At 46.8% G+C, this 15,804-nt stretch overlaps 1 protein-coding gene across 2 annotated transcripts in view; it reads left to right on the top strand.

The window, feature by feature from the left end:
- WWC3 (WWC family member 3) overlaps window positions 1–15,804 on the top strand; it is a 119,649-nt gene that overhangs the window by 48,997 nt on the left and 54,848 nt on the right. Inside the window, exons 1-3 of one of the 2 annotated variants that reach the window (XM_077889130.1) lie at window positions 2,821–3,101; window positions 7,683–7,759; window positions 8,904–8,983. In XM_077889130.1, coding sequence (XP_077745256.1) covers window positions 3,077–3,101; window positions 7,683–7,759; window positions 8,904–8,983 — 182 coding nt within the window. In that variant the 5' untranslated portion in view covers window positions 2,821–3,076. Of the gene's footprint in view, window positions 1–2,820; window positions 3,102–7,682; window positions 7,760–8,903; window positions 8,984–15,804 lie in introns of those variants that run through there. The other variant, XM_077889129.1, reaches the window with a different exon arrangement.

Raw genomic sequence — 15,804 nt, 5'->3', positions numbered from 1 at the left:
AAGCAGATGACTCGAGTGTTCACTTGAGATTCTGACAAGCTCATCAGAATCCCAACCTGCTAGAAGTCTGTGTAGACGCAGTCTCTGCAACCACTCGTGTATGTGGCCTTAGGGGCCAGATTGGGCCCATCTATTTTCACAGAGGGCTGGAAATACCGGTGGATTTTGCCGGGGCCTATGGGCTCATCTGGGAAAAGACTCTGAATGGAATCTAGGCCTTGATCCAAGTGCTTTACCAGGTTGCTGCTGTCCCTGGGGTTTTGACCGAGCTCTTTCAGCTTGCCATTTAACCTGAACTACCAATTATGATGAGGAAAACTCTGTTGGATAATTCAAAGGAATCCTCTCTGGCCACATGGGTCTCACACAGCCCAGATTGCTGTCAGAGCTAGTCTCTACAGTAGGCAGGTGTCTCCTGGTACTGGGAACAGAATAACATTCAGGACTTATTTCCCATTACTTCCCTCATCGGCAATGACTTGAAGCGAAAGGAGCCAGTATTCAGTGGGCTAGTGTTATGATCTCTGCATTGTCAGGATTGCAACATTCTGAGGTACACGAAGCTGTCTTTGTTGTGCATGTGAGTAACGATATTGGGAAGGCTAACTTACATACCCAGTAAAGGGCTTGAACCGAGATCTGTTTGTGTGTGTGACCTTCCGTGCTTTGTACTGTTTCTAGACATGGAAGAGGCAGCACAAAAGAGCCAATTGTGTTTTTGAAACACCTTGCCCTCTCTGGTGGTTCAAGTTATCTGGAAATAAAGACTGATTGTAAATTGACAAGTTATTTGGCAGTTTTGCAACACTAACAGGGGCAAGCAGACGGTAGAGCACCATCTACTCCTTGGCCTTCTTGTGGCCCATGGTAGGATCCCCAAACTATTTAGTAAGTTTCCAACACATACTTATTTAGCACCTGGTGTTGGTATATACTAAGTGTTGGGGGACAATTTGTCCCTAATGGCCAACTGTAGGGAAAGATAAGGCAACGATAGTGAACAGAGGAATGAACTAAAATAGCCATTTTTAATATTGGAGCAGAAGGGTACAGGGGAGGCTGGGAGGAAGGGGTATGCATTTCTCCCATCCCCTTGACAGATTTCACCCTGAGTTATGGAAATCACCAGAATAAAACTCCATTCACTGGAGAGAAAAGATTTTGTGTCAATATTGGGCCATCTGGAATCTAAGAATATCCAAGCCTTGACCATTTTTTATCCTTGAGCAAAGTAAATTCAGATGCTGGCTGGATTTTAGCATACATGTCCCCAAAACTCAGAACCCTACTCCACTTTATTTCTGGGGGCTGCCTGGTCCCCAGTCCTGTTTTCTGCTCTTGCAGAGCAGGGGTTGGAGCTGCTTGGCAGCGGACGCGCGCTCTGACACGCACCCACTCCTCCTCTGCAGCTCTGTTTTGTAGTTTACTCCTATTTCTTCATGTATCGTGTTGTGTTGTATTGCTGGCAAGGGAGTTTATTAAAATATTTGTAGTGAAGGAATTGATTGCAGCATTCTGGATAGCTACAAACATTGAAAACAGAAAGTACTACCTGAGAATTGGAGACCTTTGTGTTTCTTGACCTGGGGAGTTACATTTGTATTTGCTTTGCATTATTAACTCACTGTTTTGCACACTTTTCTTCATGTGCATTATCCTCCACCACAAAGTAGAAAGAAAAACCAGGAGGAACTGCAGTAAATTGTCAACGTCGCTCATATCTAGAGGTGGAGAGAGGAAGGCCTTTTTCTGTTTTTAAATTTATTTTAAAGTTTGTCTCAAATTCCATGCATTTATTTTATACAGTGAGCATAATTCTCTCTGGGTGAAGAATGAATTGGTTCCTCATCTAGAAGAAGATGCCCTACCTTCTTCATTGTAGTGTATCCTTCCCTTTGCCTTTTCCAATGAATATGTTTGTTATGTCAGAAGTATTTATTCTGGAGCTAAGTGTTCAGTCTTCCTGAGAAAATTTAGCTTCTTGATGCATTCAGATGAAGTATATGACCATTGCGGGATCTTTTGGAAGGGGTTCTTGCATGGGGTAAATTATAGTCTAAACCACAGTCAGTGGGCAGCCCCAGTGGCGCAGCGGTTTAGCGCCGCCTGCAGCCCGGGGCGTGATCCTGGAGACCCGGGATCGACTCCCATGTCAGGCTCCCTGCATGGAGCCTGCTTCTCCCTCTGCCTGCGTCTCTGCTTCTCTCTCTCTCTGTGTGTTTCTCGTGAATAAATAAATAAAATATTAAAAAAAAAACCACAGTCCGCAAATTATGTATGGCCTCTGGGCTGAATCTTGTCCACTCTGGCTGTTTATAAATAAAGTATTAGTGGAACACAGCCACATCCACTCACTTAACCAATTGTCTGTAGTAGCTACCACGGCAGAGTTGAGGATTTGAGAGAGACTATATGGCCCACAAAGCCAAAAGTATTTACTGTCTGGCCCTTTGCAGAAAAAGTTTCCCAACTCCTAGTCTACATCAGTAGTTCTGAACCCTGGCTGCAGGGTATAGTCTCCTGAGGGGCTTTTAAAAACTGCTGCCTGGGCTCCACTCCCAGAGATTTTGATCTAGCTGGCTATGGGTGGGGTCAGACTTTTTTTTTTTTTTTTTGTAAAGCTCCCCAGATGATTCCCAGAGGTGAGCATCCACTAGTCTAGATTGACTTGTGATGGTCTCTTCCAGCAGCAGGAATATGACTTTGAAAAAGAAAAAAAAAAAGAAAAAGAAAAAAAAGGAATATGACTTTGTTATCCTGGCTCCTAGAAACTACCAGAAGTCTGCACCAAAAGTATCTTTGGGTGGTTGAGAGAGTTGGTCTACTCTCCCGTGAGAAAGTGCTGACCCACCCTGAATTCCTGGGTTAGGTGGTGGTGAAGCTTGACCTTATCAGTTATCAGTTTTGCCAACATTCTTTCTGAGGCTTTAAGCCCGTCCCACAAAGACTGTCTTCCATTGGTTATCCACTGTAGAGGGTTTCTCCTCTACTATCTCGCTTAGGATAATGGCCACGGTCCATCCATTCAACCTTTTGTTTTCCTTCATGCAAGCGTGTTGGAGCTGGCAGGAGAAAAATGGATCACGCAGCATTTTTCACAGGTATTAGTTGGCAAGACTCAATCTTGAAGGTGATTGCAGGGCATGCATGTCTGTTGAGAGATAATCTCCCAGTCTGTCCTGGAGAACATTTCTGAGAGATTCTTATTTTGAATTTGGTGGCATCTTGTCTTACTTCTGTAGGTCACCTCTGAGTGGGCTTGATTTTTTTTTCCCTTCTTTTGCTTATGGTGGCTTTAAAAACAAATGTCATGCCCTCCTCCATTGGCCTGGGTTATTTACATGCGTGCCTTTGTCGCTGCTCTGGTAATTAGTACCTGTCAGCATGGGAACTGTCGGGGCTTGCCATCCTTTCTGCCAGAATTCTCTTGGCTTCCTTGAGCAACTCCCTGCAGTGCTGTTGCCTGGAGGTGCACACCTGGTCCTCAGGACCAGTCTGCCCAGAGGAAGTCTTTGGAGAAGGACTTCTGGTCTTTTAAAGCGTGTTATCCCCCTGGGGCGATCTCAGGTTCTCACAGCACAGAGGAGGCCGGTGTGGAATGGAGAAACAGGGAGATAGAGGTGATCTCAGGTTCTCACAGCACAGAGGAGGCCAGTGAGGAATGGAGAAAAAGGGAGATAGAGGCGGACATGCATGTTTTCCCCTTTCAAGACCCCAGAAAATCGAAATCCAGAATAAGTACTGGGGTCTGCAGCATCTTGAGTGCTAAAAACACAGGTCATGGTCACCTATCGGACAGTTGGCACCAGGGAGCCAGAGGTCCATTCCTTCTCCTGATGGAAAAGCTGATCTGATTAAAGAATCTTGGGCTGTAGGCCCACAGGAGCCCAAGTTTCAGACAGAAAGTCCCTTTTTGACTGATGTAGATCAAGTCACTACAAACTTAGTCTTTGTCGTGTGGGGATAAGTAATCATCTCTTCAAAGATGTTTTATTTTATTTTAGGGAGAGAGAGCACGAGTGAGCACGGGGGTGGTAGGGGAGAGAGTCAGAGGGAGAGAGAGACAGAGTCCCAAACATGGGGCTTCATCCCACGATCCGAGATCACGACCTGAGCCAAAATCAAGAGTTGAATGCCCAACCGATTGAGTCACTCAGATGCCCCACTCTCACAAAGATTTTATGAGAATAGGTGAAATTAAAGGTAGAAGGCACCTTCTAATAGCAAGGTACAATAGTTTACATTTCTGTGGTCCAGTTAGATCATAACCTTGTTCTCAGATCCCCCATAGTGCTACCGTATGCCTGCATGGACTCCTTAAGCTGTTTAATAGCTGTGCCCACTCAAGTCTTCAAGAGAGAAGAAAGCTTTAGAGGTGAAAGTCTGGCATTTATCATAAACCTTGAGATCGGAGATGTGTCTTAACAGAAGATAAGGAAGATAATTCTTTTTTTTTTTTTTTAGATTTTATTTATTCATGAGAGACACACAGAGAGAGGCAGAGGGGGAAGCAGGCTCCCTGAAGGGAGCTCAATGTGGGACTCGATCTCGGGACCCTGGGATCCCACCCTGAGCCAAAGGCAGACGCTCAGCCGCTGAACCACCCAGGCTTCCCAACAATTCTTTTTTTAAATGTTGTGAAATGTGTGCTGTGAAAAATGGAGTTTGGAGTCCAGAGGTATTCCTTGGACTCTGGAAATGGGTTACATGAGACTTACTGGTAGATGTAAGGAACTAAGAACTATATGAGTTGAATTATATTATTCAAAGTTATGCCGGTGTTCACAACTCTCCTTAGGGTTTGAAGATAAGTGTGCTCGCTGTTTTAGGTAATCGAGTTGCCTGTTCCCTCCTCCCACTCTTGGAATCTTAACATTGTAGGGACTGTAGCAAAGCTGACATGAATGCTATCTACATAAGCCAAACCTATTCCATCATTTAGGACGGTCTCAGCTGTAAGTAACAGAAAAGACTAACTCCCGTGGACCTGGACAAAGGACACCTATTGTCACGCGACAGAGTCCGCCTGTCGTGGGGTGACTCGGCGGCTTGTTGACGCTACGGTTTCTCAGGCTCCCCCTCCAGGGCTAGGTACACACCGAGTCTCCCGGGGCACAGGTGCATACCTGACAAGCTCGAGGTCCCGCTAGTTAGGAAGGAGAGAGAACTGGGGGACAGGTTGCTGTGTGTTTGTCCAGCTGCATCCTGTTATTTCAAGTCTCTTTGCTGATTTTCCCTATGAAATTGCACAGGAATTTTGTGGCAACGATTTCAGGCCAGGGTGTGACTGCTGTTTAACATCGCAGTTACCTCCCCTGGACTTTGGTGATGGGGTTACTTTCTACCCCAAAAGGGAACAATCCCAGGTGGTAACTGTTGGCATTGTCTTCCTCAAATGCCAGGTGACGAGTTGACACACGTGGAAGTGAGGAGTCAGCAAGCCCGAGGCTCATGGGCTTATTATCTGGGTCCATGTGGAAATCCCTTCAGCTCAGGTCTGGGAAACTTCTAAGTCCCTGGAGTTTAATGTGGAGATTTTATATAAATGATTTCTGACTTTTTAAAAAAGATTTTATTTGTTTATTTATAAGAGACAGAGAGAGGCAGAGACACAGGCAGAGGGAGAAGCAGGCTCCCCGCGGGGAGCCTGATGTGGGGACTCGATCCCAGGACCCTAGGATCACTACCTGAGCCAAAGGCAGACGCTCAGCCACTGAGCTACCCACGTGTCCCTGATTTTTTTTTTAAAGATTACTTATTTTTCATGAGAGACACAGAGAGAGGCAGAGACACAGGGAGAGGGAGAAACAGGCTCCCCATGCGGGACTCGATCCCAGGATCTTGGGATCAGGACCTGAGCTGCAGGCAGACACTCAACTGCTGAGCCACCCAGGCATCCTGGTGTCCCTGATTTTTGATTCTTAAGGGCTTTGTATAAGGTGTCACTCTAGTGCTGATCTTCCATGAAGCCAAAGAGCCAGTCAAGGTGGAAGTTTCTAGGGTTTGGAAATAGATATTCTTTATCTAAGAAAGAATTCTATTTTAAAAATGTTTTACTCCCTGTCTTTGAGATATTACGATTTTTAAAAAAGATTTTATTTATTTATTCATGAGAGACAGAGAGAAGCAGAGACACAGGCAGAGGGAGAAGCAGGCTCCCTGCGGGGGTGCCCGATGTGGGACTTGATCCCAGGACCCCGGGATCACACCCTGGGCCGAAGGGAGGCGCTCAACCACTGAGCCACCCAGGCGTCCCGAGATATTATGATTCTAAATATCAGAGCATTTAAGATAAAGTTGGCAAATGCTTATTAGCTCGTCCGGATAATTATTTCTGGTAGATTCTAATGGTTTGAATTTCTGACTGATAAGGACTTCAGTGGTAAGTATTTTATAGAACTGTTTTTTAAAGAGCTGTCCTCCGAACTGCTCAGATTAACTTCGGGTGTAGTTCTGGTTGGGGCTGTTGAACAATCTTGCTGCGTAAGCCGCTTGATGACTTGGAGCCATCCTTCTCTGATACAAAGTCAGGAAAGGCTTTTGCACTAGCTTCTAGCCGTTGGCACCTAGTTATCTGAATGACAGTCAGCCTTCAGGACCAGGTCAAGGGAGTAAGGGGAGGGTGCTGGCACTGCAGCTGGGTCTCCTGCGCAGGTGGAGTTAATGTCAGTGGCCCGGAAGCAGATCAGACCGGTGTGGGGTGGCCACGGTGCAGACAGGCTAGGGTAGGGCTAGGCCGGGTCCCTGCTGCGCACACGCGACGGCTTCCGAAGCCGAAGAGAAAGGATGCAGGAGCATCAAGAAGAGGCGACGCGGAGAGGTGAACAGGGTGATAGAGGTGAGCAGCAGCCGCAGGCACCGGAGCCGCTGGAAGGCTGGGGGAGGCTCTTCGGCCTGTGCGCCCGCAGAAGTTGGCCGTGCCCAGCCCCCCGGTTCTGGCTGTCGGGCTGCCGGTGCTGTGGCCGGTCGGGGTTTGGGCCCCGTGGGCTGTGCTGCCCAGTCGTGCGGTGGGTTTCAGCCAAACCCTCAGCGAAAGTAGCTGCCGGCGTCCCAGTCGGGGTGCCGCATTGCGGGGTGCCCGGACGTGCGCCTGGGACCAACAGCTTTTTGCAGGCCTGCCGGATACGGACGCGTTACTAGAAAGTTGTCTCTTATTTTCGAAATCTCTAGTAGTCGTTTGTTTCTTACATCAAAAATTGTTCACCTGGAGAATATAGATGTGAAGAAAATAGAAATGAAATCTTTGGTGATGAAACCATCGAGAATAACCATTCGTATCCGTCCTTCTAGAGGCATCCATCTGTGTACGTATGCATGTGCAAAGAGTGTCAAAATGGATTCAGGCTGCGGGTACTATTTCTGTAGTAAGAGCAGGTGTCCATACCACAATCACCCCCGCACCCTGCTGAGTGTATCTGTGGTTTTTAAACCTGAGTAAATTTGCAGTCGAAGTGAACAGAGTTTTGACTTACCGACAGCCATGGATTTCCTCATGTGGAATCACCCAGAAAGGCAAGTGAAACATCAAGATTTGAGGATGTGAAATGTTAATCCCTTAGGAGCCAGGGCCAGCTTATAAATCGGAGACTTAGAATTAATGGTTGATTCAGAAGTTCCTGTCTATGTGTATTTACTTATTTTAAAGGATCCATTATAAAATAAAGTATTTTCCTTCTGTTTAGCCTTCTCTGGATATTCAGCAAATACAAAGTACGACCCATACCAAATTAAAGCAGAAATAGCAAGTCGTCGGGATAGGGTGAGTAAAATGAGTGCTTTCATGACTAGAAGCTCCATATGTATTTTTATGTAACATAACTTATCATGGCTCACTTCATGGTGGTCCGTGTGTGTAACACTCGTATCTTGGTAAAATTTTCAATTTCGTGGATTATTATTACATTTGGTTTTACTCTTCACTTTTTTCTAATAGGAGGGGAAAAGTTTCTTTTTGAAACCTCAGCCCATCTATCAAAAAATGGCCTGTATATTCCCTCTGTGTTTTTCATAGAGCTGGACTCTTCCCGCCCAATTTGGAAGGATTTGGTGACATTAGGCCCCGATCTCAAAGGACTGCTTCCCTGTATTAGAGGGATGCTAGGTCTGACCCGTGGCAGCTTTAGCACCCGCTGCTCTTCCCTGGTTGCTGTATTCCTAGGGAAATCCTTCCTGCAGTGCCATTATGACCAGAAGGTTCTGATGCTCCTTCCCCAGTGACACTGGAATTCGTTATGTGCCACCCTGTCTCATCCTTTCAGCCCCCTGTCTTGGTTGTAGGGGAAGGGGGACGGTTTTGTGGCATTGGCAATGAGGCGTGGGAGACATCTTGGAAATGAAGCCTCCTCTTCTGGTGTCTCGTTCCCGAAACCAGGGTTTCTTTTCTAGTGCAGTGGTTCTCAGAACTTAGTGCACCTGAGAAAAACACCTGGGGAGTTGATTAAACACATAAGCTCCCAGGCCCAGCCCCTGAGTTTTAACACAGGCCTGAAGTGGGTGCTGGAATCTGTTGAACTAAGCACTTCAAGGGATTGACTTTCCCTACTGGGACAGCATGTTTTTAGCAACAGTGTTTCATGCATGGGATCTAAGTAGTAAGTAGAGGGAAGATGAAAAAAAGTATTACATAGTTTGCTACTTGTAATGTATAAATCACTGCCTTGAAAAAGAAAATGGTTGTGGGTTCCACATAGGTAGGAACCTGTCAGTGATCTGGGATTTTTGTATCTAAGCAAGGTGCTTCTTCCAGGCTGGCTGTTTATATATGCCCCGTGGATGGAAGTTCACGGAGAAGATAGATGATCCAGGGGGTTGTAAACTAATCAGGAACTTGGATGACAATGCTAACAACTGTAGAAATCATTTTCATAGCTTTTTTTGGAAAAAAAAATGTAATTTGTCTTCAGCTTTCCAGATTAAAACGAGAGCTGACCCAGATGAAGCAAGAACTGCAGTACAAGGAGAGAGGGGTGGAGACCCTGCAAGAGTGAGTTGCCTGTGATTATAGAAGGGGCACTTTTTCTGTGATTTCCTCTTGGGCTGACCTGTGTGGTGCCTGGGCATGTGTCCCAAAGCTTCATGGGTGTTCGCTTTTATGCTTTTATTTGTGCTCATCTTTTCCCAGTCCTAAGCCTCAGACTCTTTCTTTTCCTTGAAGATAACTTGGTTCCTTTAAGTGGAAATATGTGAGAAATAAGACCTTTGTTTTCTTTTTATGCATGTTCTCTGTAGCTGCACTGTCCAAGACACATATGGCTGTTTAAATTTGAATTCCAGTTTTACTCGGTTTAGTCTCAACATTTTTTATCCTAAAACTTAAATTAATTAAAATGGAATAAAATTACATATTTAGAATCTCAGTTGCATAGCCACATCTGAAATGCTCAGCAGTCACTTGTGGCTTGTGTAGATTTTTCTCTGCCTTGGCGTGATTGATGTTTTGGACCAAGTAACTCTTTGTGCATCATAGGATGTTTAGCTATGACCCCTTAGATGCCAGTAGTACCCTCTCACCCAGTTGTGACTGCCAAAAATGTCTCTAGACATTGCCAAATGTTCCCTGGAGGGCACACGAGGCCCCGGTTGAGAACCACTGGGCTAGTGGCCACTGCCTTGGATAGCACAGATAATGGAACATTCCCATTGTCCCAGAACATCCTGTTGGACAGTCTGGTCTGTAGGTCTTCTTCCTTTTGGCATCTTTACAGTTAGAACTTTATCCCTACTTAAGAGTTCGGGGTTGAATTCTTTTTATGTGAGCTGTATTAAGTCAGCAAGTTCAGTGAACAAAAGTTATTTTCTAACTGGTGATACTGTTCTTCCAAAAGAATTAATTTTCTTGAGAAAGGGTATTACATGCTTGTCGGTGGGTTGAGAGTCTATTCTCTCTTGATTCAGAGCCTGGCTTGACTTGCTGAACTTGAGCATCTGCTTCATGAAACCTTCTGTGCCTGCTTTTTTCATAGTTCAGTGGGGATGGTTTTAGCACGGGCTGCTATGACAAACTACCACAGACTGGGGGAGTTAACAGCCAACATTTCCTCCTCACAGTTCTGGAGGCTAGAAGGCCAAAGTCAAGGCACTGGCAAAGGTGCTTCCTGCCTTCTTGCCATGCCTCTCCATGGTGGTGGTGAGCTCTGGTTTCCAGTGTCTTTTCCTTTTAAGGACACCCAATCCTGGGGGACCCCACTCTCATGACCTCATCTAACTGCCCCTAAGACTCTGTCTCCATATACCATCACATTGGGAGTTAGGGCTTGCCTTGTGAATTTTGGGGGGACATGAATGTTCAATCCAGAGCCATGATCATTGGGCTGAATTGTCCAGAGGGCGGGACACCTGGGTGGCTCAGTGGTTGAGCATCTGCCTTTGGCTCAGGGCGTGGTCCTGTGGTCTGAGATTGAGTCCCCCAGTAGGCTCCCCGCAGGGAGCCTGCTTCTCCCTCTGCCTCTCTCTGTGTGTCCCTCACGAATAAATAAATAAATAATCTTAAAAAAATTGTCCAGAGGGCAGCACCAGTGCCTGCCATAGTCAACCTTCAGCAAATGGCAGGGATCTGTGTGGTTACTATTCTCGGGAAGGGTGGGCAGCATGCCACTCTCTTGAATCCTGTATGCAGATACAATGACAGTGTGTCACATGTGACCGAAGTATTGCTCTTTACAGGGAAGTGATACAAGAATGTCAGTGTTTGACAAGCATAATTATCTCAGCCCCATATAAAGGGTAATTACTGGGCATGTCAAACCCTGTTGTTTAATACTAGGTTGAGATTCACTTTCTTAATCATCCAGGATTGGTTTGGTTGATGATTTGTTTGCCCATTTCTTTCTTAAGGACATATAATAGGCACCAAGGGAGTCAAAGTAGACAGGTGAGCTGGGTCCTGCCAGGGGGTCTTGGCTTTCTCTGGCCCTGAGACATAATCATGCCCTCTGCAGGTCCCACCACACAGTGGATTTTGATAATCCCATCCACATGCTTACTGTGGCCTGGAGTCATTTAACTTTACTGTCAGCTTTTTGCTTCTCTACCATTATCCAGTGGTGTGTATGCACGCCCACCTTCTCCCCTGATTTCAGTCCATGGTGGTGGTTACTTTAATTAGCCCTGGTCAGTACAGCTTTTAAATTTTTTTAAAGGATTTTATTTATTTATTCATGAGAGACCCAGAGAGAGAGACACAGAGACATAGGCAGAGGGGGAGAAGCAGGCTCCCTGCAGGGAGCCCGACATTGGACTCAACCCCAGGATCACGCCCTGAGCCGAAGGAGGATGCTCAACCACTGAGCCCCCGAGGTATTGCAGTACAGCTTTTTAAAAATTTGCTTAGACAAATCAGTCTTCTTTTGTTGCTCATCTTGTCCATTCCCAACGCACTAGTACAGGTTCTGTTACCTTCTCCTTACTGCCAGCCAGCCTCCAGATGCTCATATGCCTGCTAGGATGCATTTCTGGGCTGTGGCTGCATTTTCCTGTGTCACTTTCGCTAAAGGGCCAGATAAGAAATAAGCAGAAGCAAACAGTTTAATTTTGGAGGTCTTCTACTAGGCTGTCTGCTTGAATCGGAGATTGAGTTCATTCTTTCATTCGGCCACACGGTAGCTTTCTCTCATTACCAGGGAGAGCTGGGACTTCGCAGTGTGTCTAGGTAATATGCAACTGAATGCTAGGCATTGTGCCACGTGGACGTTGCAGTTAGGTCAATTTTCCCTTGTAGAAGTTCTGGGGAAGGTGATTGAGATTCCAGGTGGGTCAGGATCACTCTGAGGCCACACAGGACCCCCGAGCCTCAGAGGGGAGCCTGGCCCGGCACTCTGCCCCTCCCCCCCTCCCCGGCGGCGCTCTGGCTTCAGTAGTGAGGTTGCCAGGCCCGGGACCCATCCCTTTGGCCCCCGCTGCTCTGGCCATGGCTATTTCCTTGCGAGTACAGGTGCCACTGGCACAACTGTAGGCTGAACGCTCGAAAAGCAAAGGTGCCGGGGCTTGGGGCGGGGGTGGGTGGGGAGTGGTTGAGGAAAGCCCTTTCCGTCCGGGGCTCTGGGAAGCCGATTCGTCGCTTGGAGTGGAACTAATGTCAAGAAGAGGAAGAGGTGGCCTTGGTTTCTGCGGGTTTATGGGATGGGAAGCAGCCAGCACAGGGAGGGCTGTACTTGACACCTGCAGCCAGAGCAGAGAAGGGCCAGTGCTCTTCGTAGTTGCTTTCTGCTTTCCTTAGCAAGGTCTCACGTTGGGGACTCGCAGGGGTAAATGCATCCCTGCCCAGGGGGCAGTCCTCACTCCCTGCCAGAGTCTGTGGGGATGCCCACCCTCCCCAGTGGAGGCTGAGGCTTGGCATGGGAGAAGGTTCTGGACTCACTGTGGGTCCCGGGGGAGTCACTGCAGCTTTCTGGCTAGCACTGCCTTGAGAGGCAGTGTTTAATTGGCTGCGTTGTCACTGTACATGCTCACTCTGTCCTCTGAGGAGGGAGACAAAGAATGGGCACACATGCCATGCTCGAAATTCTTTGCAAGTGAAAAATAATCTCACAGCCTTCCCCTGAGTTAGGCTGTGTAGGAGACAAAAGCAGCCTCATTTTTCTGGTATTGAAGACTGGCTCTTATGTTTCTATCAACTCAGGTGGATTGGTATTATTATTGAGAAATTTGGAAAACCTTCTGTGAGCATTGATAATGTGATTAACCCTGCCCCTACTATAAAACCCTAACTCCAAGCACAGATGATACACGGGCTGTTGTACATAAATGGGCTTCTTGGATGTTATGACCAATATTGACTTAAGGCAGAGACCCTAGGTTTTCCTCCAGAAAATTTTCTGCTATTCTTGCTTCCCAGAATATCCAGTATATTCTTTTCCAGAACACCTCGCCAGGAATTTAGCCGCTTATAACATTTTAAACTCTTACTTGTTTATCTTGGTGAGCTTTCCTGGCTAGCAAGGAAATCCATCATTACGCTTGGGTCCAAGTGAAGAAAAAAGAACCTTTTGTATTTTTTTTAGGTCTATGTATGTTGTTAATTTTTGTAAATGGGAACTGGCCATGAGTATAATCTCTGGGTTAATGATAGAATTAGGTACGTGTGTGTGTAAGTGTGTGTGTAATATATATAAACTTTTAATGATGGAAAATGTCAAACATACACAAAAGTAGAGAGAATAGTATCATGGAACCCTCTGTGCCTTTCACCCCACTTCAGCAACTAACCACAAAGGGGCCAGTCTGTTGGCCACCGCATCCCCCAAACCCTTACTGCCTTATTGAAGCAAATCCTAGAATCATAGTTAATCCATAAATAGCTCTCCTAAAGTTAGGGATCCTTTTTGAAAACATAACTATAATGCCTGTACCTCCACTTAATAACATCATCTCTTAACATCACCTCCTTTCCTGCAAGTTTTCCCATCTCCAGTGCGTTCGGGTCCAGCTTCAGAAGAGGCCCATGTGGTACGTTTGGTGGGTGTGTCTCTGAGTCTCTACACCCCATCCTTATTTTTGTTTTTCCTGCCAACAACTTATTTGTTGAAGAAACCAATTTGCTTGTCCTGTAGTATTTTCCTGATTCTGAATTTTGCTGCTTCAGTACTCATGGGATCATTTAACACGTTCCTCCGTCCCCTGCTACTTATGCAAAGTAGTGCAGTTAGTTTGAGAGGCTTGAACTGATTTCAGTTCAAGTTCTTTTTCTATTCCTTTTTGGGGGCGAAGTATGTTTTGTAGCTGGTGGTGAGGGTACTTCCATCGGGAGATGCAGATTCCCCAGTTGTCTTTTTCTGTGATGTGGAGAACGTCACGTACGTCCATTCATAACGTTTCCCATCGACTTTACTCCTGATGCTGTGCACGAGTAGATGTGAAAGAGCTCAGGATAAGTTCCCAAATATGGATTTGCTGGGCCAAAGGGTAAATGCATAGATTGTATTTAGGAGACGTTGCCAAATCCCCCTCTCTAGGAGTTGTGCCATGTTGCCTTCCCACCACTAACAGATGAGTTTCTGTTCCCACAACTGTGCCAACAGTATGTATTATCAAGCTTTTGCATTTTTGCCAGTCTCAGAGGTGAGAGATAGTATCTCAGTGTAGTTGTAATTTGCATTTCTCTTGAGGCCCTCTTTAAAAGTCTTCAGAAAATAGCAGCATTTATGAGTACAAAAGTCTTTAGAAAAATCGAGCTTTTCCTGTGAAAACGCCGCTGGGCTCCACTGCCCTAGTTTCTGAAGGTTGTTTGGAAAAAGTGTCTTAATGTAACTTGTTAGTGACATCCAGCGAGAAAGGCAGAGGACTCAGGACCAGGATGTGCGCAGTTTTGCAAATGGGTGATGTACTATGATGTGCTGAGTGTGCCAGTATGTGTGGGAGATTTCCCTGTGTAGTTATTCTAGATCTCCTGGAGATACGGAATGTACCTCGTGTTAGATTCCGTTGTCCTGCAGCCAGAAAGCTCATTTGACATTGCTTCACGCTGAGTTTCCCACGCTTACATGCCATCGAGGCCTTTCTCCACCAGGACACCTGTAAGGTCCCCGAGTTATGGCGTGATGGGCCAGGACGCTTTGGGGGGGTGGGCAGGAGCACCGTCCTGCCCGCCTTTTTACCATCCATTCATGGTGTGCTGTTGCCACAGCTGGCACCCATCCCCTTCTCCCAGCTTCTGCTGTGGTCACTGTGACGGCTCTCATTTTCATGCCGTAGTCATGGGGACTCGTACAGTGTCTCCTGTGCTTGCGGCTCCTTTGGGCTTTCTCTCTCACTTAGAATACAGTCCCCAGGAATGAATGAGTTGGCCCCTGCCCGGACCGTGTTTCCCCCAGTGTCACCCCCACTCACCTGCATCCACCCCCTGGCCACCCTGTGACTCTCCCCACTGGAATTTGTAGCTCCAGGTGCCAGGAACACCCTTTCTCCCAAATTCCACATGCCCGTTCCCTCCCTACTGTAGCTTTCCGGATAAAGAGTGTCTCACCAGGATCCTTGGTTCACCACTGGATCTGAAAAGGACCCTTTTCTGTCACACACTGTCCTGGAACCTGGCTTCCTTTTCCTTAAAACACGGATGGTTGCCTGCCCTAATTTCTGTGATCTGTTTCCTTGACTAGCATAACACCACACGAGAAGGACGACTTTGCTTTGTTCCTTGCTTGGTCCTCAGGACTCAGACACTTGCGGCCCAGGGCAGGGCTGAGTGGCCCAAGTGGACCCTGGCCCAGGTGCTGTGCAGAGCAGCTGATGTTGCTGCTCCTGCCCGCCGGGAGCCGATGCTTGGCTCATGTCACTGCTGGACACTGGGACCCTCCGAGTGAGGGCCTGGGCTGCCCGTACCACAGGGGGGCTCTGTGAATTGGCCCCATCATCTTCTTACTAACTGCCCTCTAGTGCTTGCTTCCTTCTCTTCTTCATATTGTGTTCCATTGTGTTTTAAGAAATCCCATTCCTATTCCTGCTGTTCAGATTACAGAAAGGGGTGTTTGGTAGATGTTCCAATAACCAGGTTCCATGTGGCACATTCTTCACTATGAGGTGAACCTTTTTGCTTCGAACCTCGTAGCTGCTTGATGAACTTCTCTTCCCTTTATGGGTGGTATGAATAACACCCGTGTGTCTCCCCTCCCGAGCATTCTGTACTACAATGCCGCACTGTTAGATATCGGAATTAGCATTTTCTGTCTGAGGGGAGTTAGTGTTTTCAGAAAAGAATGGGATTGTTCACAGTTGGGACAGGCTCAGGCCTATAGTATCGCATTAACCTAGCACGTAAGGTGCGGTCCATGCAGAACCCCCAGCACTGTTGCGATAACTGTGCAGCATACA

The sequence above is a fragment of the Canis aureus genome, chromosome X (genome assembly GCF_053574225.1).
Source record: "Canis aureus isolate CA01 chromosome X, VMU_Caureus_v.1.0, whole genome shotgun sequence".
In the NCBI taxonomy this organism is placed as follows: domain Eukaryota; kingdom Metazoa; phylum Chordata; class Mammalia; order Carnivora; family Canidae; genus Canis; species Canis aureus.
The sequence above is the reverse complement of the archived record's forward strand: the minus strand, read 5'-3'. Positions and strand labels throughout refer to the sequence as shown.